The 22,536-nt window shown below is 52.3% G+C and overlaps 1 protein-coding gene across 6 annotated transcripts in view; it reads right to left on the reverse strand.

Moving 5' to 3' along the window:
* Positions 1-22,536, reverse strand: part of SLBP (stem-loop binding protein) — a 76,562-nt gene that overhangs the window by 53,696 nt on the left and 330 nt on the right. For 2 of the 6 annotated variants that reach the window (XM_049630155.1, XM_049630152.1), the window contains exons 2-7: positions 22,401-22,517; positions 17,932-18,036; positions 15,188-15,247; positions 14,758-14,895; positions 13,969-14,118; positions 12,356-12,437 (exon numbers count right to left, since the gene is read on the reverse strand). In XM_049630155.1, coding sequence (XP_049486112.1) covers positions 12,356-12,437; positions 13,969-14,118; positions 14,758-14,895; positions 15,188-15,247; positions 17,932-18,036; positions 22,401-22,517 — 652 coding nt within the window. The other 4 variants (XM_049630154.1, XM_049630157.1, XM_049630156.1 and 1 more) reach the window with 4 other exon arrangements.

The raw sequence follows: 22,536 nt of genomic DNA on the forward strand, positions 1-22,536 counted from the left end.
TTCTTTTTCCTTGGCTTCCGTTTCTCTTGCTTTACGATTACCGAATCATAAACAGGAGGTGCGGGGGTATCACCCTCAGAGACAGATGTGCATTGGAGCCCTGGGAAGAAGGGCTGAGTCTTGGACCCGAGCTGTGCAGCTTCCGTTGGGCTCCAGTTCCCACAGCTTGGTCCCTGCCCGTTCCTGTCGCCCCGCCTTGGGGCTCAGGGTTCACCCCACTCCCTCCGCCCAGGGTGGTGGCCCCTCCTGCCCAAGCCACCCCCCACCCCCCTTGCCCGGCCCAAGGCCGTCCTCAGAAACTCCTTTTACGTTCACTCCTGCCCGGCGCGTCTCCCTTCCCCATCCCAGAGGTCATGCGAACTTTCCCCGAAACCACCTCCTAGCACCTGTTCTACACTGAAATCCGTAGACGTCTGAGGCCTCCTTGGGCTGCTCCCTGGGTGTGAGTGAGCCAGCCCTGCCCCTGCACCCCCCGCACGATCACCTCGGCTTTCCTTACTTGCACCCGACAGCCTTCACGGGTCACCGCGTGCCTCGTGAGCGAGCAGCGTGGGCCTGCGCAGGGGCCGCCGGCGCCCAGACCCGAGGGGGAAGCCGGGGGCTGCAGCGCCCTGAGCAGCGGGGACGGGGGACCCAGGCCACACGGAGGCGAGGCAGGGGCCAGGCCGCGCTGCTGCACCCCCAGTCCTGCGTGTGCTAAGAGCCGCTGAACCGTGCGTGCGCTTGAAACAAGCAAAGTGCACGGAGCGCGGACTCGATCTCAAGGCTGTGTAAGAGGCGCACACCCTCCTCCTCGCCAAGTCGCCATCAGCCTGGCTCCAGAATCCTCACTTCCTTTACAAACAGTTGGAGGGCCTGGAGGTGACAGCCCAGACACTGCCTGTGCCTGTACCTGATGTCGCCCTGGGGTCTCGGGCCCGCAGAGGTGCGATCCGTCCCTTCTCTTGTACCGCGACGGACCGGGACCACAGGGCCTGTCCCTGGAGAGGCCCACGGTCAGCACGTGGCTGCTGTGTCCTCTGGGCAAAGGCCGGCACGACCTCCTTCCCCGTGACTTCCTGCCTGCTGGCAGCCAGGTCCAGGGCCTGGGTCAGCCTCCGCTCAAACCAGGGGCGGCTCGAACGGCAGGCCGGCACCCGCCGCAGGGTCCGAGCAGCCAGTGACGCCGGTGCCTGTGCGAGTCACACGTGCTGACACTCCAGGTCCCTTTCCAACCCGTGCGCCGACCCCGTCAGAAGGTGGGGGAGGGCCACTAGAGCGTCCCCCAAACTGAGAAGTCACTTCAAGACCACAAAGGAAGCAGGCCACTCCGTGCCGCCTGGTCTCATTCAGGGTAACTTCCTGACGGGGCATCGGACGGACGATGCGTACAGCTGTGGTCACTCCCTGAAAACCCGGACCTGAGTCCCAGATGGTACAGAGCGAGGGGACACACAGAGGGGCAGGGAGTGAGACCCAAGGGCTCGCACGCACCCCGAGAGCTAACCTCGTATGAGATCTGGTGGGGCCACCGGTGCCTCAGGAGGGGGACGACTGTCATCTGTAAGATTCACAGAGGCAAAAGCAAGTGTCCCTGCATCCTGGTCTAGGCGGGCACGTTTTGAGGGTGTGTCAGTCTCCAAGGGGCCCCGAGAGAGGTCATCCAGCGGACACGTGCACAACGGAGGGCCAGACCGGTCAGGAGGGTCAGCAGTCGGGCAGACCCCGTGGCACAGCTCAATTAGGTCGGGCCAGAGACAGGTGGTCCCCCCCCCCGCCCCCGGGGCCCTCATCGTCTTCCAAAAGGGACCCGTTTCTGGCTTTTCCCAAAATATCGTTATGAGCTCTTTAACTTAAAACATTTCGATGGGTTTTAATTCGTTGCGTCTCTTGTCCCCACTGGAGATCAAACTGTCCCAGTTTGGGGCACTGGGGGATCGCTTCAGGTCACTGCCGAGTCCTGTGGGTGTGACCCTCCTGGAGTCTCAAACCGTGGGGCGGTCGGCGGGACACAGGCCCGGGCTCATCACGGACACCCCGCCCCGCACCTGGGATCAGCCATTTTTCCAAGAGGCCCTCAGAGTGAGCGATGGTATTTCAAGACCGCGGTACGGGGGCAAAGGATGGTCACTGCGCCGGGTTGGTCACGGTCTCTAGAGCTTTTCGGCAGAAAGAGGTGGAGGGGAGACAAAGACGATACGGAGGAGATACAGACTACGGACATGTGGCTACGTAAGCCCAACAGACTGGTGGCCGGTTACAGATAAGATACGGAGCGGAGGGAGGTATGGGCTGGACACAGGCTGCACGACGCCTTGACGCACAGCGTGTCCAGAACCCGCGGGAGGACATCTGGGTCATTCCCAGCTGGCCGCGACAAACACCACGGTACTTCCTGACGCTTTCCGTGCACACGGACACCACAGAGCTCTTCTGGAAGCCCTTCTCCTCCGGGTACCTGTGTCTCTCCTCCCACACGGAGGGCACAGCAGACGTGGGGGCCGGAAGACCCCGTAACGTCTCCCTGGGTCTTCCCGGTGGTGCGAGGAGTGCCGACACCCACGATAGGATCACTACGAACGTGAAACGTTTTTCTGTGTGGTCCGCCTTCCCTGCTCCATCTGGTCAAGCGGCTGCCAGAGCAAGGACCCTCCACGCGTTCACCCTCTGCACCTGAGCTGAGGCTCCTCACCTTGTGTTGGCGCGCCAGCCGACCGCACGGGTAGCACGCTGATCGCCAAGACAACCGCGTCCCTGATCGTGTTAGCCGTCGGAGCCCATCTTCCAGCACATTCCTCGGGAAGGGCTCCCAGGAGCATGTTCTCAGAATTCGGCCTTCTCCCACGTGGGTGACCTTCTGCACCCTTTACGCCAGAAAGGTTTCTGGATATAAAATCCTTGGGACACGTTTCTTTCTTCAAATCTCTTAAACATGCTACTACTTCATTTTCTCCTGGCATAAAGCATGTTTGTCAAGAAGTCTGATCATCTAATGCTTTCCCTTGTAAGTAATGTGCTTTTTTTCCAAGATGTCCAAAGGTTTGTTTTTTTTCTTTCTTTCTTTCTTTCTTTCTTTCTTTCTTTCTTTCTTTCTTTCAAGTCCAGTAATTTTACAAGCATATGTCTTGGGGTTGGCCATTCTGGCCATTCAGGAACGTGGCATGCTTTCAAATCCTGTGTTTCAGGAAGGTCTTCGTGAACGGTCATGTCCCCCTAGGATAGCATCTTGCAAAATTACAGCACTCTCTCACAACGGGGACACCGGCACGGACAGTCGGTCCCTGTGGGGACCCACGCACGCCCGGGTGGCACTCCCGGGTTTGCCCATTCACCCGCTGAAGGGCATCTGGGTCATCTCCAGTTTGGGGATGTGAACGCTTGTGTCCAGGTTTTTGTGTGATGTGTGTTCTCACTTCTGGGAAAAACGCCAGGAACACAGCACACTCTCCCCCGTGCGCCCCTTCGGGGAGACCTCCCTCTACACCCTTTAGCCCACTTTTATTTTTGAGAGAGAGAGAGAAGGGGAGAGAAAGAGAGAGTGCGAGCAGGGGAGGGGCAGAGAGAGAGGGAGACACAGAATCCGAAGCAGCTCCAGGCTCTGAGCTGTCGGCACAGAGCCCGACGCGGGGCTCGAACCCACGGACTGCGAGCTCATGACCTGAGCCGAAGTCAGACGCTTAACCAACTGAGCCACCCTGGTGCCCTTCACCCACTTTCTAATTAGACTTCTTTCACTTTTGCGTGGACCGTTTATATACTCCATACGCAAGTCCCTGGGCAGATGTGTGGCCAGATGTGTGTCTGCAGTTTTTCTTTCCATCCTGCAGCCGGGTCTTTCACAGAGCAAAAGCTTTTAGTTTTGATGAGATATATCTGAAGAATGTTTCCTTTCATGGATCACGCTTTCAGGGTCAAGACTTAAGAACTCTGCCCAGCCCCAGGTCCCAATGACCTCCTGCAAGTTATATACTTTACACGGAGGTCTGTGGCTCATTTTAAGTGAACCTTTGTACAAATGTGAGATCTAGGTTGTGGCTCGTGGCTGTCCACCTGCCCGGCAAGCCCCCCTGAGATGCGCAGACTTCTAAAACGGCTCCAACGACCCACTCTCGTGCGATCCCCTCTCCCAGAGTGCCCGCTGGCCAGTGACTTGCTTCTTAATCAAACTAAGTGACAGGCTGTCACTTCCAAAAGAAGGCGATACAAGCCTGTGACTCCCATCTGGGCTGCAACCTGCTCGCTCGCCCTGCTCTAAGCAAGCTGCCACGTGGAGAAGCCCGCATGCCGAGGAACAGAGGGCAATCTCTGACCAACGGCCACGAGAGTGAGGCTGGAACAGATCCCTCCCCGGTCAAGCCTTCAGAAGAGACCCCAGCCCGAGCCAACATCTTGACTGCAGTCCCGCAAGAGACCGGACGAGAGGATCAACTAAGCCACAGAAACTGAGATACTGTTCTTGTGATCCACCAAGTCCCGGGGAGATCCGCTGTGCAGCAAGGGGCCTGCCTGCGTCGACGGCAGGCCCCCACCCTGGCAGTTCTGCCCAAGGAGGGGGAGGAAGTTCCTCAGGAAACTCAAATTCTGCCTTTTCCCTGCGGAGCACGGCAAGTGCACTGATGGCCAGCACACTGAAAACCACTCTCAAAATCACATTCAGGGCCACCGGGCGAAATGCCACTCGCTGCTCACGTGGCCTGGCATTCTTGAGGGAGTAGCTCCAGGACCCCTCCCTGGGCACATCCGACCACCTCTCGGCCTCCAAGAAAGGGCTAGCACGTCTCTGTAATCGACATCCCTCTTCCTGAGTGCCTGCCTGATGACCATCCTCGCTCTGACTGGTAGTGAAAGAATGAGCCAACGTGCGGGGCTACGGGCATGCGCTGAACGGGTCCCTCGGCAACCACAGCAGGTTCTTAAACATGCGGCACCCGCTGGCTCCTCTAATCCTTAGAGACATCCTACGAGGTAGGCGCTGTCACCCCAGGTCTATAGATGGGGGCATGAAGGCCCCGCCCCACAGCTGGAAAAGCCAGAGCTGGGACTGGGTGGCAGGTGTGCGCCCCGCCCCACTGCACACACCGAACGGCCCCCAACGGGCCAGGCCAGGCGGAGAGCTGAGGACACGTACACAGTCAGTGCCTCTGTTGCAGCTCCAGCCACCAAAGCCCTTAGTGCCGCTATCTGGGGAGCTGGCTCCCTGTACTACACTGAGGGGATTATTTTCCCGGAAAATTTCGTACGCGTCTTTGAAATGGGAGTTTTATGAGGTGGCGGAGGTCCAAGCGAGGCCTACACGTTAGAAAGCAAACAAGACGGCCACAACGCAGCACGAAACCACATACACACGCATGCAGGCACACGTACAAAAACCACCCTTGAATAAAATCTGCAGGCTTCAGGATCAAAAAGGTGGGGCGCCTGGGTGGCTCCAGTCGGTGAAGCACCCAACTCTTGCTCTCAACTCGGGTCACGATCTAGCGGTTCGTGGGTTCGAGCCCCGTGTCGGGATCTGTGCCGACAGCTCAGAGCCCGGAGCCCTCTTCAGAGTCTGTGTCTCCCTCTCCCTGACCCTCCCCCACCCACACTCTCTCTCTCAAACATAAACATTAAAACAACTTTTTTAAAAAGGCGCACTTCCTCCCACCCAGCCAATCCAGGTTCAAAGAGGGCAGCTCAACTATTAACTTGCCAAGGCATTTTCAGTTTGCCAAGTACTGTGACAGGACTTTGCCTAGCAGACTTTTCAGATTTGCTAACCTGGAATAAAAAGACCCTGTAACCACTCCATTGACCAGAGGATCCACCCGCATGGGTCCAGAAAGCCAGAAGCGCAGGCTTTTGGTTCAGGCAGACTGCGGACTCACCCGAGGGGCTCCGGCGAGGTCTTCCTACCAAAGGGAAAGGATCCAGATAGACCAGCAAGAAACAAGAATGGTTCACAATGCAGGAAAAAAGTAAGTTGGGGACAGAGGATGACAGCCCTGATAAGCGGACCCCATCTCTGCGTGGGGAGATAGGGAAATGAGTCACCAATGGGAACGAGATAGCCATCAGCCTGGAATTAATCATGGCAGACAAACTTAATTTAGTTCTGACACTTCTAGGTTCGATGTACAAGAGTCAAGAATAAAGACGACTCAATTCTAGCCGGTGGTTATTTGTAACCTCGTACAGAAAATACTAGATTATGTTAACAGCATTAAAAGGCAAGAACTAAAGCCTGAAAGGTGACTTCCCTGCCGCTTAAGGGCACTCCAAGAATTCAAATGCAAAGCAAAAGCTAGCAGTCAAAATGATTCTTCTAGAACCTAAATCAGAGGGCACGTCCCCTGCTGCCCCCCTCACTCAAGAGTAACGCCCAAGTCTACGTGTGCCACACCCCGGCTCCAGCCAACCGGCCTCCTCGCCCTCGTTTAAGGCCACTTCCGTCACCCTGTGGCCACAGGTTAGGGACAGTCCCCTCAAGGCCTCCAAGTCGCCTCCTCCCACGCCAGCCCAAACAAAGGCCCGAATCTCCTCCCCGAGAGGGGCTCTCAGTCTGAGGGCCTCCGAGCTAGAGAGACGTCGGATCTGCCGTCCGTCCCCGGCCCCCACCACACACGCCGCACAGCAGCGGGCCGGGCTGGACCCGTCCGGAGCGGGTGGAGACACGGGCGCCACCAGCCATGCGGCTCCCGCTCCGTCAGGGGGTCTCCACGCGTCCCGGCTCTGCATCTGGGCTGCCGGGTCCACCCTGTGAATTCTCGCTTTTCCACAGAAGGCAGCGTGTGTTCTTTGCAGCCGTGAGCCTTCCTCCGCCCGCTTCCTGCCAGGTGACTCGGGAGGCTCCAAAGGCCCCTTTCCATTTCCTGCTGCCCGTGCCTCTCAGTCCAAACTCACGGCTTTCTAACAACCCAATTCTCCCAAAAGCTCTCCGGGTCCCCGGGGAAACCTCTTGGGGTACGATTCCTCACACAAGAGCCACAAGCGCAGGCCTCCCCAAAACAAGCCCCCCGGGTCTCGGGGGTCCTGCAGAGGGACAGCTCCGGAGCGCCTCGGTCCTACCGTTCGGCGGTCTCACGCCGCACGCCCACGGCTTCGTCACAGACCCGACCTTCCCGGCCGCCCCGCGCCGACGTCTGCTCGAAAGCCACTTCTGAACGTCAGCCCCACGTGCCACCGGGAAGGCGGAGGGCGAGGCGGCCAAGGGGTGCCGCTCCCGTGCACGCAAGCCCCGTCACCGGCTTCCCGCTCCACCCCTGCCTTCCAGCCTCGGTGGCAGGACGCAGAGGTGCCCTCGGCACCGCCTCGAAATCCTGTCCGGACCAGCCGGTCCGTCATCTTCCACCCCCACGCTGAACTGCCGCCACATGGCCAGGACCCACTCAGCTCCGGTCCCTAACATTCTCACATGTTCCCACCCACCCCCACTGGGTCTCCCCACAGCCCGAGGCGGCCCCCAGAACTTTCCTCCCCAAAGTCCCGCCAGCTCCTGACCAGCTACAAACTCTGTCCCACACGTGAGGATTTTGCTAACGGTCTGTACACCAAACTCCTACCTCAGGGCCTTTGCGTCTGCTGCCTCCTGGGGTGGACGTTCTTCCCGGAGAGCACATCTGTTCACACGCCACCTTGTCGGGCATCTCTCACCCAGCCTGAAAAAAATGGCAACCTCCCGCCTCCCGGGCGTCCCCCTGCCCCCTGCCCGTCTCCACTCACCCCTTAACCCGACTCCGTATTGGCTATCTTCTGTCCCCACGGGAGCGTGAGCGCAGACTGTGGAGCACCCCGTCTCCTGCACATCTCCAGTGTCTACCAGGACTGACACACGGCACGGGCCCAACAAAGGGCACGAAGAGGGCCTCCTGCCCTTTTGAAAGACCGTGAACAAAGTTGCCAAAACCCCCCCTTGGCCTGAGGCAAGTTCAGCATCACTTCTGAGGGGCCATCCTTAGGGCACGTGGCCGTGGCCGAACAGCAAGGTCCGTAGACAGAGTTTCCAGGGTTTCAAGTGTACGGGTACCAAGTACGTGCGGTGGGGTGGGGGGGCACCCCTCGAAACCCAGGTCCATGGCCCGCTCCACTCCAGGGTAGAACGTGCAGCCTGGGTCTGTCTCGGAAAGAGGGAGAGGCCGCGACACCCCAGATGCCCCGTAAGCGTCCAACCTGGGTCCGTCCCCCAGCTTCTCTGCACATCCACCGGTCACACGCCAAACGCGGCCGGGCCCTGCCGCGTCAGGTCTGGATGGTTCCAGCCTGACAGAGATGCCCCAAGAGCTCCAAACCCATGAGGTCCCGTCCTCACCGGGTAGTTTCCTGATCCTGGGTCAGGCTTCCTTCACCCCCATGTGCCGCCCCCCAGCGTCACGTGACAAGGAGATACTTAGATCCTCCAAACGTGGGAATTACCTCAGCAGGCGCCTAGCTGGCAATAAATCAGCTAAAGAAGGTTCTTTTCTTTTTATTTTTGCAATATCGTTCCATACAAAAGCAATAGAAACATAACAGTCTTAACAAGAAGTTTACAATTGAGTATTTGAACAGAAAATCTGTACACGTTATCATTTACAGCAACTTTACATGGTGAATTAACTGATTGTAAAAAAACATCCATTCTAAGCCCCTCTGCTGGCAGCCTTACTCTTGGAGTGTTATGGGTGGAAGGCCTCCCTAGTGCTATTTACAAGTACCAAATTAAGACTGTATAACTTACATAAAATCCATTAACTTAACGGCTCAATTTACTAACTTTGACTATTCAGTGCTGTGGATGAGGCAAAAAAACACACCTTGACATACTGACAAAAGACCCAAAATTTAAGTTTCCGTAACGATATTCAAGTTATCCAATTATGAGAACACTCAGTCAGCTACCGGAAAAGAGAGCCGCCATGAGACTGGTCCTGTGAGCGTGTGGTTAAACCCAAACCACCCACCTGACGAGTGGAGACCGGGTGTCTAACTTACTGGTGGAGAACCAGTTAAAAGTATGTTTGTCAGGTTAACTTGGAGAATGGCAGAGATTAAGCAATTAAGTTTTCAAGTTCAATTTTCCTTGGATTTAGTTCCATTTACAATTTAAAACATGCAAAATACACTCGCTATACATAAAATTAACGCTTCTTAAGAAAATAAGGCAAGAATAACAGTTCACCATGAGCTAATGTGATAATGAACTATGAACAGAAGCCATCCGGTTACAAATGCAGGACACATGCTTGGCCGGTCCCCAACCTGCCGGGCAGAGGCAACTCTCGCTCCCAGTGGCCTCTAGGTGGCACCAGTTAGCTCATGGCTGAGAAATCTTTCAAGGGCTCCGTTAAACAAGCTTCCAAGTCAAATTCGTCCTCCACTCCGCAGTCCACGTGCCTGACTTTAGTGGGTGTGCCAGAGTACACATCCTAGAAAACAGGAGCACGGTCACGGCTAGCCCCCAAGACACGTGGGACTCGCTGCCGCTGGCCCCAAACCCAAAGCTGTGCGCCCCAAGGCAGGGGGTGCCTGCCTCCTCCTGAGCCCACGGCCCCGGAGGCCGAAAGTCCATGCGCGCTAGGATGCTTGGGAGAGAGAATTCAAACCATCACCTACTTCAAATTCACGGGCAACATCACACTTTCTCGGAGGTGGATTTGTCAAATCCCTACCCGCTAAGCAACCCCCACCAGAGGCTGACTAAAAGCTGACACCTTTAAGGCGTCGGAGCCCCGGCCCTTTGACCCCTAGGGGGCCGCAGAGTGGACTCAGCCTACCATCACCCACGCACCGTGCCTTGTGACGCCGAATCGCACCAAACCGCAGGGCACGTGCTCACCGGCCAAGGAGGATCTGTCCTGGCTGCTCCTTCTCCAGCCCACCTCACCCCCAACACGGGGGCCACTTCCTACACCCACATTTGGGAATCAAGTGAGAGAAAACGCACGTCAAGCTCTTTGCCTTTGCTCACTCTAATAACTGCGCTGCCAAAGGGACCGTTACGTACCATACGCGAGGCACTGTGTAAAACAAAAAGTCCAGATATGAACACCCACGTGCATCTTTTACAAGCACAGAACAGATGCTGAAAAGCTAGACAAAATGCAAACAGTGGCTCTCAAGGCAGGATTTGGTAATGGTGTGTAATGCATTTCTGAACTGCTTCAATAAACAGGCGTTGCTTTTTTCGTTAAAAAAGTTTAATTACAAGGTCATACAATCAAACCTTAGAGTTTACAGTTTAGGGCATTTAAACCCACTGAAGTCCAATGTTTCATCCAACTTAAACCAAAGTTATAAATGAAAGTTAAAACAAAAAAAAGTTATTTTGGGGGGGAGCCTGGGTACACCCCCCACCATGGTCATATTCTTGCCTAAAGGGTTCGATCTGAATCTAGTTCTTAAAGAAACAGAACTCCCCAATGAGGAATTCCGCATTATAAAAACTAGCCTGAATCGCCCCAAAAAACCAAGGTCATGGGGGAAAAGGCAGGAAGACTATTCTAAGTTAAAGAACATGTAAGAAATGGCAATTCAGACAAGTAGCCCTTGATTCAACTGTGGATTTAAAAAAAACAAAAACAAACAACTTACAATAAGGACATCATCAGGGCAACCAGAAAACCCAACTGTGGATGCTGATGAGACAGTGTTCTGTCAACATGGCATTTCCTGAGCACAGTGACACCGTGGCTGTGTCCAGACTTGGTAGAGCGGGTAAGGGATACACACAGTTCTGGGTGTTCACAGCATGAAATAAGGTACTCAGCCAGGCTTCTCTTCCTTTAGCAAACCCAGCCATCTCTGAACCACCTCCTCCTGGACCCCCCAGGACCTCCCACCAGGAGGACCCCTGCCTCTGATCTTTGTGGTCTGGCCCCCCCTCCCCTTGTCCCCTGGGCCTGAGCCATCTCCCTCTAACTTCTGATTTGGCAGGTGGCATGTTCAGAATCTGTTTCTTGAGCTGGGACAAGGGTTCCTCTTCATCCAAACTAAGGATACCACCAGCTGACATTTTCATGGGTTCCTTTTTAGTCCTGCATACGTGTGAATAAATATCCATAAAACTGGGATCATTCTACCATTAAAAAACCTGTTTTTACTTATCTCAACAATTTCCCGCATCATTAGTCTTCAAAAACCTTATGACAGAAACATAACTTTGCTAGTCTTCTATTGTTTGACATTTGTCTTATTGCTCACCTCACGGTCACAAAGAGTGGGTCAACAGAGGGTCCACAAGACGGGATGGACCTATGCTGGGCTTACCAAGGAGGTGACACAGATGAAGGGGAAAAAGGCAACTATGCACGTTTATTTTATAGGCTTCTGAACTGTTCAAACACAGTGCAGGACGACCTCACACAGGATGACCTCACGTAAAGCATAACTGCTCATGTATATATCTGCTTGTACACACGCAGAAAAGTCTGGAAGAACATGTACCCAACCAACAGCTACCCAATCAATACTACCCAACTGACAGCTGAGATAATTTTATATATTGCTTTTAATCTCTGTAGTTTTTTTCTCCAAAAACACATCGTTTTTAAAAATTGGCAAATATGGGGGAAACCCTAGGCCCAAAACACACCTTTATTTTATAACAATTAGCAAACGGTTCTTGTGCTAACAAATCACCAGCACAAACTGTATACAGCTTAAAATTAATGCCTGTGACGAGACCTACGTAAGCACTGGAACCAAAGGGAAAAAAGCCTTACATTTTTCTTCTTAAAGCTTATTTTCATTTTGAGAGAGAAAGAGACAGAGAGAATCCCAAGCGGGCACAGCACTGTCAGCACAGAGCCCAAGGCAGCACTCGATCCCAGGAACTGTGAGATCATGACCCGAACCGAAATCAAGAGCCGGATGCTTAACCACTTAACCGAGAATGAAGCCACCCGGGTGGCCAAGGCTTTTTACTTTTAAACTGAAAATGGTGGGGGCACCTGAGTGGCTCTGTCGGTTGAACACCCAACTCTTGGCTTTGGTTTAAGTCATGATCTCACAGTTCCTGGGATCGAGCCCTGTGTCGGGCTCTGTGATGACAGCACGGAGCCTGCTTGGGATTCTGTCTCCCTCTCTCTCTCTGCCGCTTCTCCACACATGCGTGTGCTCTCTCTCAAAATAAACTTTACACTTCTCTTAGCCAAAAGGCCGAGAAGCAATAAACTTCAAATTAACTAATTAATTGAATAAGTAAAATGAAAATGATAGGACTAACTAGGTGGATCAAACCAAAAACCTAGATTAAGGCCAATACAGAGGGACTCCACTCAATCTGATACTCTAATGACAACAGGAGAAAGGGATAAGGAGCCCCTTACTCATAAGCAGCAAAATCAAACTCTGGCCTCAATGTCAGTTTACAAAGTGGCACACATTGTCAACAATTAACTGGAAACCAAGAAAAGGTACTTACAAAGTTATCCTGAGAGCTTGTCTGGGATTCAGAGCTGCTTTCTGCGGATTCAGTCTCCATTTCCCCGAGGTCCACAGGATGTCTGCGAAGTGAAATCAAACAGGTAAGTAAGTCACCAAAGCCAGGAGACACATGATGCAGGAAGGTGCTCCAAGGCTGCTCACTAAACACAAGCACAATCAACACCATGCTGCCCTCTGACAATGGTCACTCGTGTCTCCTCTGCTCCTGAAAGCATCGAGACGGTTTTCAATGAACCCTCCCCGCCCCAGTACTGCCCAGTCAACCAGCACAGGGAGAGCTGGCTACAGTTACTGCAAGCGGAGACATCCACCTGGCTCAGAGCACACAACCTGCCCGCTCTCAACTACGGTGCAACTGTCTACACCCCCAAGGGCATCCTACCAGGCAGAAGCAGCAATAATACGCCCAATGTGGGGAGGCAGTGGGGGCGGGTGCACACCAGAACAAACCATACAGCAGACCATCACTAACGTTTCCAATTTTCCACTCATAAAGAGCACAGAACAACAGCGACACAGTGGGAAAAATTGTATGACAGGATGACATCTGTGAGACTAACTCTGTAAAGCCATGTTAGAAATTATCTCGGGGACTCCTGGCTGGCTCAGCCGGAGCAGCGGAAGACTTCTGAGTTTGAGCCCCACATGGAGTCCAGAGAGCACTTAAACAAACAAAACCTTAAAAAATCATTTCAGACACGAGTTTATTAATTTCCCCAGCACAAAGCAAAAACTCTAGTGTTTGCTAAATGAACGAATCTGTTTCTGAGGAAGGGAGAGGCTCAGGTCAGGAGGGAGCTGAGAAGAGGTGCTCCAAGAGGGCACAAGTACAAGACCATTCTCTCCAGCTCCCTGTCCAACAGCCAACCCTAACCCTAGACACAACCCTAGGGCAAAACCCCAGGCCTCAGGCCTCTCCAACTAGGCTCCAGTTTAAAAATCCACAGGGACAGGGCACCTGGGGCAGGGCTCAGTCGCTTGAGCGACAGACTTCGGCTCAGGTGACGGTTTTTGAGTTCGAGCCCCACATCGGGCTCTGTACTGACAGCTCAGAGCCTGGAGCCTGCTTCGGATTCTGTGTGTGTCTCTGTCTCTGCCCCTTCCCCACTCGTGCTCTGTCTCTCTGTCTCAGAAATAAACATTTAAAAAAAAAAAGACATGCAGACTATTTAAAAAGAAAAAAAGAAAGAAAATCAACAGGAAAAAGATAAAAGGTTTCCTGGACTAAAAGAGACCTTTTATTTTCATAGTTCAACATAAGTTACTCAAATACCTTTCAGAACGTTGAGTTTAAAACTTAATAGACCACAGCCCACATATTACTAGGTTTATCACCAAGCTCCACTTTCTCTAGCTACAAAAAGTAAATCCAGGAAGCGTACTCTTCCCTCCACCACCTGTGCAGCCACGCAACGGCACACACGTGTGCGTGGGGAAAACAGACACGAGGCCGGGGCAGCGGGCTACTCTGCTCTCAGAAAACTTCCAGGGGCACTTAGTACGAGGCCAGCGTGCCACACAGGCGATCAAGCGGTATCGGTCACCGCACACGTCGCAGAAACAGAGGCCAAGAGTGCAATAAAGACACACATTTCTTGCAGATCACATCCTTCTTCAGGTGGAGGATCCCAAAAATGCAGCGCCACCTTCCAGAGTTTGATCTGCTGGTCCCACGATCGCCGACTATACTTCTTGAACTTGTTGGGGGTCTTGGGATGGATGCCAGGTTGGCGAAGGTGTCTGCAGGAAACAGGGCGGTTATTCTGACACACACTCTGCCCACATCAGCTTCAACGTTAGCCCAATTATGAGTTCAGAGTTACCAAAAAAATACAGATCAACGGAGACTCTATAAAATGAGCAAAACTAACGTATACAACAGCACCGCCCCTTCGATTCTACTATTCTTCTGCGACGTGTGCTCCAAAAAAGTACATCTGAAGCCTAGTCCCACTGAGAAATCGACGCTCTAAGCTTTGCAACCTGCGTGTGAGGGAGCAGGGTAGGAAGGGCGTGCTGCTTGGACAAAACGAGGCAACGCTCATGTTTTCCCCCAGTAACATCTCCACAACCTGCAACCCGAACTTTACTTTCTCCCCCATCGTGCATGTTAATAGCTTTACGTTTATAAGACCACTAGAAGTCTGACGTGAAGTAAGACCTGAAATGTCTGCCAACACCCTGAACTATACAGTGTATTTTCTTATCTTCAAGTCCCCGGGGATCCCATCCGTGCCTCTTCACTCATGTAAGTGCCTCAGTTGTTCAATGGTCCTCAGCAGACGTGAGCTACGCCCAGACTCAGATTCACCCCTGAAGTAACCATCCAGGCTGCAAAGCCCCGTGCTCCGTCAGGATGTGCCGGTGAGACAGGACTACCTTGGGACTTCTTTAATATAGCGGTCATAGGCGATGGTATTCTTTCCGTAGTTGATCTGTTTCTGCCTTCTCATGAGCACGCTTTCATCGGTCTCTAAGTCAGCTGGTGCTGCGGACCCCGACTCCTTCGAATCAGAACTGAAGAGGCGAGGAACAGAACACACCTTAAGATCACTACGTAAGAAAACGGCGAAACACAACCATGAAAGAACATCTGTCCTCTGGATTCCAAACCATGTTAATCTTAAACAGTCTAGAAATCTTTGTGTGTGTGGGAATTTACTACACAATCGGTACAGCTTCCAACGCAGTGAGGAAAGGACTAACCCAGTACATGCCACTGAGACAACCAGCACCTCATGCACAGTTGTTTCTACTAACAGACTGCAGGCCCATCAAATTAAAAAAGAAACCTTTACGTGGCATTTACCTTCCCGACGAGGACTTTCTCTCTCTCCCGAAGTCATTTATGAGGAGTTTTCTTTTATATCTGAAAGCAAAATAAACATCACTGATTTTAAGGCATAACTGAATTAACTGAATACAATGCTTTTAGAACTGAAACAGCCCCCAAGAATAAGGTCTTCTTCCTGAGCAGTGTAGTCTGGATTAATGAGTACAGGTAACAGCACAGTTGGGTGGCTTTTTTTTTTTTTTTTTTGAAGTTTTATTTATTTTTGAGACAGAGACAGAGCATGAATGGGGGAGGGGCAGAGAGAGGGGGAGACACAGAATCCGAAGCAGGTTCCAGGCTCCAAGCTGTCAGCACAGAGCCCGACGAGCCCGACACGGGGCTCGAACTCACGGACCGCGGGATGGTGACCTGAGCTGAAGTCGGACGCTCAACCGACTGAGCCCCCCAGGAGCCCCTGGGTGGCTTATTTTCAATCTGCCTCAGTCATCTTCTCTCATAAGAAGATAAGTTATACACCAAGATCGCACCAAGTGCTTAGGGCAACCAGGCTCTATGAGCAGCTGCCTCAATGCCCTTGGGCACCACCACATATAATAAGGCAAAGGTTCTCTGAACCAAATAAAGTCCCTAACAGTTTCAGGTTAAGTCGTAAAAGCCCAGTTTCAAAGAAAATAAACAAAAGTTGAAATAGAAAGTTAACTTCTAATACCACAACTAGTTAGTTACTAACAAGACGCGTGTGCCTGAGTCCCGCGAACCTCCTCCTATACCTGGAAGGAGAATGGCACCACCACCCCCGTTGTGTCCCCTGCAAACTTCACCAGGCATTTGACTTCTATCATCACAACAACTACCAAACCCCAGCTCTGCCCAGGTATGTCGGCCCAAGGACTGTACACAATCTACCACTGAAACCACGAACCACCTCAAACCAGAAGCTCATTTGTCTGAAGTATGTCATCACTGCATCTCCTTCCAAAATCCCCACCCCCAAGTTTGCTGAGGCATCCAGCAGTTTGGGCACTGGCAGTAATGAATGAGTTGACTTCCTGTGAACCCAGGAAACATCAATTCTATGCCAGCCTGTGACAACACAGAGAGGAGGCCCTCGGATCACTTTCCCCAGGGCTTCACTCTCTGTGACTCTAGTTGAAAAAGACTGGCTTCAGGTAGGACTAAAACTCACTTTCCAATTTTCAGAGAGCTGGTGTGTGGTATGTGTTACCCTCTTGAGAGCACAGTGAGTTAAATTCTGGTAAAACGTACAGCGGGCCACCACCATCGGCAACTCAGACCACCCAGGCCTTACTAAAGCAGCAGCCTTCCATCAGGAAAGGTGTGATCCAGGAACAGAGTGGCCCAAAACTGAGCAGGCCTGTTCTGTAAAGCAGAACAACTTTCAGAGGCAGGCCTGTGAGACAACTGAGGAGAAGGAGCCACCAAAGGAGTGTCCAGACAGACCAGGATCTCCACACATAGCACAAGAGCCGCGGACAGTCCCTGGCAAGGGGAGACGGGGGGTCAGGACACACAGGTGAGGCCATGACAGCTGTTATAAACCTCAGGAGCATCGCACAGAAACTACACAGACCAAATCAAACATCCCAGCTCTACAGTTGGGAAAATCGAGATCTGCGTCAATAAAACAACTAATTCAAAACACTGGAGGGGCACCTGGATGGCTCAATCCATTAAGCGTCCGACTTTGGCTCAGTTCATGGGTTCGAGTCCCAAGTCAGGCTCTGGTCTGACAGCTCGGAGCCTGGAGCCTGCTTCGGATTCTGTGTCTCCCTCTCTCTCTGCCCCTCCCCCACTCATGCTCTATCTCTGTCTCTCTGTCTAAAATAAATAAACATTAAATCTTTTTTTTTTTTTTTTTTCTGAAACAAAACACTGGAGCCATACCTGTTAACTTCCGGCTCACCTTTCCAAGAGGTATATTGCCCCCCCAACACACACACAACACGTGTGGTCATAACCAGCTCCCACACTGCCTGTGCCTTTCTTAAGGAGGCAACTAGAAATACCATCAAGCTGCAGATTCTGTGTTTCCCTCTCTGTTGCAGACGTGCAACAGGCAATGTGGCCCTGCTTCTCTGCAGAGAGGACACATTTTCATAAGAATTAAGAACCAATGGACTCAGTTTAACATTCTCCAGCTAATTATGAGCCACAGTATTTTAACTCAAAATTCATTCAGCTGGGGTGGATGGCATATATGGGGGGGGGGGGACAGAATTTGTAATCAAGAGAAATAAACGGTGTTTAAGAGTGCATATGAGTACAGGAAGTGGCTTGGCCTTTGTGAGAACTTGGGACACACACAAGAATTTTGGGTACAACTGCAAGGGGTTTAGAGGCCCCCAGTTGGGGACCCCTCACCGCGCTCTCCCACTTCCAAGCGGGTATCTGAGCCAGGTGTCAGACAACACACTTTGCTGGGGTGGCAGAGCACAACGTGGTGGGTCAGGGCACATCACGGTGGAAGGATGGCCGCTAAGGCAGGGGTCCTCAAACTTTGGCGAGCAGCCTCATCTGGAGGGCTTCTTCAAGACATGGCCGGACCCCACCCTGAGTTTGCCATTCAGCAGGCCTGGGGTGGGGCCTGAGAATGTGCATTCCTAAGAAGTTCCCAGGTACTGCTAACATTGTGGAATGGGGACCAAACTCTTAAAAATCATCATTCTAAGACACATCTCAGATTTAACACATAATTGAAAGCACAATAAATAACATTCCAAACGGTCTGCAACGTATACCTTGCAATTTCCTTGTTAACTCTGGTTCTCATCTCATCCTCTTCGACTGCACTTGCCCAGTCTGAACATCTAGAACGGGGTTTGGGGCCCTCGGGAGTGGTAAAACTGCAATAAGATAAAAACGTACACGTGAACCATGGCACACACTTTCCGTCTCCTTTCAAACAGTACGTCAGGAAATGTTCACATGCTGTTTGGAGGGTGCCAAGGGAAAGGGCTCTGGGCCAATCTCTGCTCCATAACTTACTAGATCACTGAGTTTAGGCAATTTACTGAAAGCCTCTCTGGGCTTCATTTATCGAACTTCTGGGCACCTACCATGTGCCAGTGTTGGCTAAATCAGGAGGAAAAAGTCTACTGGGGCGAAGGCAAAGTCAACAAGGCATGTTCAGCCCTGAGAACGGCACCTAATACAATTTCCCTTATTTGTAAAATGAGAAGCTACTTTTCAGCATTTTATTTTTTTATTTATTTTTTAAAAAATTTTTTTTTTCAACGTTTTTTATTTATTTTTGGGACAGAGAGAGACAGAGCATGAACGGGGGAGGGGCAGAGAGAGAGGGAGACACAGAATCGGAAACAGGCTCCAGGCTCCGAGCCATCAGCCCAGAGCCTGACGCGGGGCTCGAACTCACGGACCGCGAGATCGTGACCTGGCTGAAGTCGGACGCTTAACCGACTGCGCCACCCAGGCGCCCCAGCATTTTAAAAAACCCTTAGGTAATACTTCATACTAAGCAAAGTGCCCAGCACGTGAAAGGTACTTAATACACGGCACATACTAGTTAGTTTCAGATGCGCGTAATGATTCGGAATATACCACATAATTAAAACAAGAGGGTAAGAATTTACAACTGAGTCCCCGCTACAAGAACTTGACGCACTGATAACAGTGCCCCCCCTAGAGTTGGGTTAAGCGTAAACTAGGGGTTCAGTTCTATCTGGAGATCAAGGAAACCTTCGGCCAAGTTAAATCTTTGGTCAAATTAGGGAATTTGAAATCTGGCAGTCAGAATTGCTGGTATGTCCATTATCTGTAGATTAGACATAAACTGATTTTTTTCTACTGGCCACCACGGGCGAAGCCAAGCTGGACACGAACTGCAGCTGCAGCTCTAAGCAGCCTTCAGTACCTGAGCTGCAAACCAAGCGGCGTGCTTCGGAAGCGCAACTGCGGTAACAAATGAATAATCTCTTTGCGCAATTATCGTTTATTCTCTTACGGTTTCCTCACCTAGAAAAACTAAAATTAGATTTCTAAAAGAAAATTTCCAGAATCTAAAAATGGGTGGCAGTGTCTGAAGTCAAATTAATGAGCCAAAAGTTAATGTGACTCAGTAACCGTATCCCAGACACAGAGAAGAATCAAATGGGGGGATTGTCCAGAGCTGGACATGGACTTCTCACTAGTCTATCAAGGGGTTCAGGTCTCCACCACGGCAGTTTCCTGAACTTTTAAAGGGTGCTTACAAATGACCTTTTGCTACATCACATATTTTTGTAGAAAAGAAAATGCCTCTTGCAGAACTGAAGCCTCTTTTTATTTTTATTTTTTTTGACGTTTATTTATTTTTGAGATAGAGAGACAGAACACAAGTGGGGGAGGCGCAGAGAGAGAAGGAGACAGAGACTCCAAAGCAGGCTCCAGGCTCCCAGCTGTCAGCATAGAGCCCGACGCGGGGCTCGAACCCACGAATGGCAAGATCATGACCTGAACCGGTCGGATGCTTAACCGACTCAGCCACCCAGGCACCCCAAGCCTATTTTTCAGATTAAGTACGTCATAGTCACCAACCTATCCTATCTCAGAACAAAAACGTTTTTTGGGAAGGTGCTGGAACAGAAAACAAAGCCTATTTTACACAATAAGCTAACCTCCCTCCACAGGAACTTCTCACATCCCGCGACAGATCTGCTGCAGGCACCTGTATGCACTCCCCACTCCTCACCATGGCGGACTGGGGAGAAAAGCACTGCCAACGGCAGACACAAGGGCATTTCTGCCACGTTAGATGAATAAGGAGGCCCACGTGGCTAATGAGCTACAGGGGAACCCACAGGGACACCAAAGACTTTTAAGGCAACGCAAGGATTTAACATTTCGTCCTCAGCTAAATGGGAGACCACTGGAGGACTCAGACCCTGACCTCAATGATGTCTGACAGCTTCTGTTCACATCCACTCCGGCCCTGTCCAGGGCCTCTCCCACACTCAAGACCACTTCCCAAGTATCTCTTCTAGTCCTAAGTCTCTAAAAGGCATAGAACTCACACTTACGCAAAACGTGCGTGGCCTCCCCATCCACACCCTCAGGTCTCAATACCTTCCCGACACCTTCTCTTGCTCACGGGAGAAGCTTCGGCCTGACTATGGACTCCCCCCCATGCCAGCTCTGCTCTACCCACAACCTCCTCACCTCAGCACATGGTTCCACAAGAAACAAAGGTGTTCACAGCTAACGTTGGAGTCATCCTAGACCCCTCTCTGCACCCAACCCACCAGCAAACATCAGGAATCCTGCCTTAAAGAGTCAAACGTGAAGGGCGCCTGGGTGGCTCAGTCGGTTAAGCGTCCGACATCAGCTCAGGTCATGATCTCACAGTTCACGAGTTCGAGCCCCACGTCGGGCTCTGTGCTGACAGCTCCGAGCCTGGAGCCTGCTTTGGATTCCATGTCTCCCTCCCTCTCTCTCTGCTCCTCCCCTGCTTACATGGTCTCTCTCTCTCTCAAAAACGAACATCAAAAAAAATTTTTTTAATAAATTTTGATTTTAAAAAGTAGAATGTCAACCACATATTTCTCCCCATCTTTATTTTTCACCATCCCCTTCCACCTCAACCTAACAGCCCGCCCACCTTGTCCCCCTCCATTCAGGCTTCAAACAGGCCAAATGCATCCCCACCCGGAGGCGGGCGGGGGGGGCCTTGGCACACGGATCCTTGTGGGCCGGTTTGTCCCGTCACCACACAGAGGTAACCCAACAAAGGCCTTCCTTCCCTGTGGCCTCTCAAGAGCACCCTAGCCCTCGTCCCTGCCCTGTCTCCACCCACACCCCGTCCCTCTGAAATACCCTGACCAGCTGAGCCACCCGCATCAGAGTACAAGCACAAGGAAAATGAAAGCGTGGTTTCCGAGGTGTCCTAACCTCCCCAGCACACAACGCGCTCTAGAAACAACTCACGTGAACGCTGTAGCAAAGGCTCATTCAGAGAGAAAATACCTGGAGTCATCAGAATGAAAAGAAGGGTCTAGGAAGGAAGGGAGGAATTTGATGTTCCAGAGAATAAAAAACGTGCCCGAGAAAAAGAGGAAGAGGAGGAGGAGGAGGAGGAGGAATCTAGAGGTGCAGACTCTGGTTCAGGTCATGATCTCGCAGGTCTTGAGTTCAAGCCCCGAGTTGAGCTCTCTGCTGTCAGTGCAGAGATCCTCTGTCCCCCTCCCCTGTCTCTGCCCCTCCCCCACCTGCACTCACATGCACGCACTCTCTCTCTCTCTCTCAAAAATAAATAAAACTTGGGGTGCCTGGGTGGCTCAGTCGGTTGAGCGGCCGACTTTAGCTCAGGTCATGATCTCACGGTCCGTGAGTTCTAGCCCCGCCTCGGGTTCTGTGCTGACAGCTCAGAGCCTGGAGCCTGCTTCGGATTCTGTGTCTCCCTCTCTCTCTGCCCCTCCCCCATTCATGCTCTGTGTCTGTCTCAAAAATAAACACTAAAAGAAAAAAAAACTTTCCAAATAAGTAAAACTTAAAAAGCAAGAAGGATCTGGAACTCAAATCTCGGTCTGCGGCCTGGCACCTACGCGGTTTTCACTGCGGTGCGACGCCCAACTTCGCTAAGCTGAGTCTTCTGAGACCCCACCTAACCAGCTGCACTGAAACGTGCTAAAAGCTTCCCAGTGTCCCTGAAACACAGGAAGGCTCGCCGGCTGAGGCTGAGACCCGTTTTTGTTGACACTTATCACCGGAGGTCCTGTGGGAACGTCACCTACCTCAGTCACGTGACACAGGGTGCTTCACACTCAGATAATGAAAATACGGGCACCTTAACCAAACGTTTGGGGAAACAGCTGCCTTCGCTAGAACTAGTCAGGCGCTACGCCAGAGGTGACGTGACTAGCCAGGTGCAGTGACCCTCACTCGCCGTGGCTACCCAAGTGTCGTAGGACTTGGCAGCGCGGCCACTCAAAGAGCTGTGACCCCCCCCCCCCCGGGCACCCTAATTGATCAGAGTCCAAAACCGCAAGCCCCTTAAATAATCAGCTAATGCGAGGCACAGACACCACGAGCGGATCAGGGCGGTAACCCCGAGGGGCCATAAGCAGCCAGGACGGGGAACCCAGGAGCCTTAACCAGTCGGGACGGGGGGACCCCGGGCACCTTAGGCAGTCAGGACAGAGTCCCCCCAGGCGCCTTAACCAATCAGGACGGGGACCCCAGGAGCCTCAAGCAGCCCGCTGGGGCCCGGGCCCACCTGTCGGGTCTGCAGTCGCCCGGCGGCTTCGCGGGGCCCTCGGCGTCCTCGGGCTTCCTGCGCCTCCCGTCGGCTCTGCGCTTCCGTCCGAGGCTCCACCTCGCGGGGGCCGGCGGGCTGCGGACGAGAGGCCGCG

Source organism: Panthera uncia, chromosome B1 (assembly GCF_023721935.1).
Source record: "Panthera uncia isolate 11264 chromosome B1, Puncia_PCG_1.0, whole genome shotgun sequence".
Classification (NCBI taxonomy): Eukaryota; Metazoa; Chordata; class Mammalia; order Carnivora; family Felidae; genus Panthera; species Panthera uncia.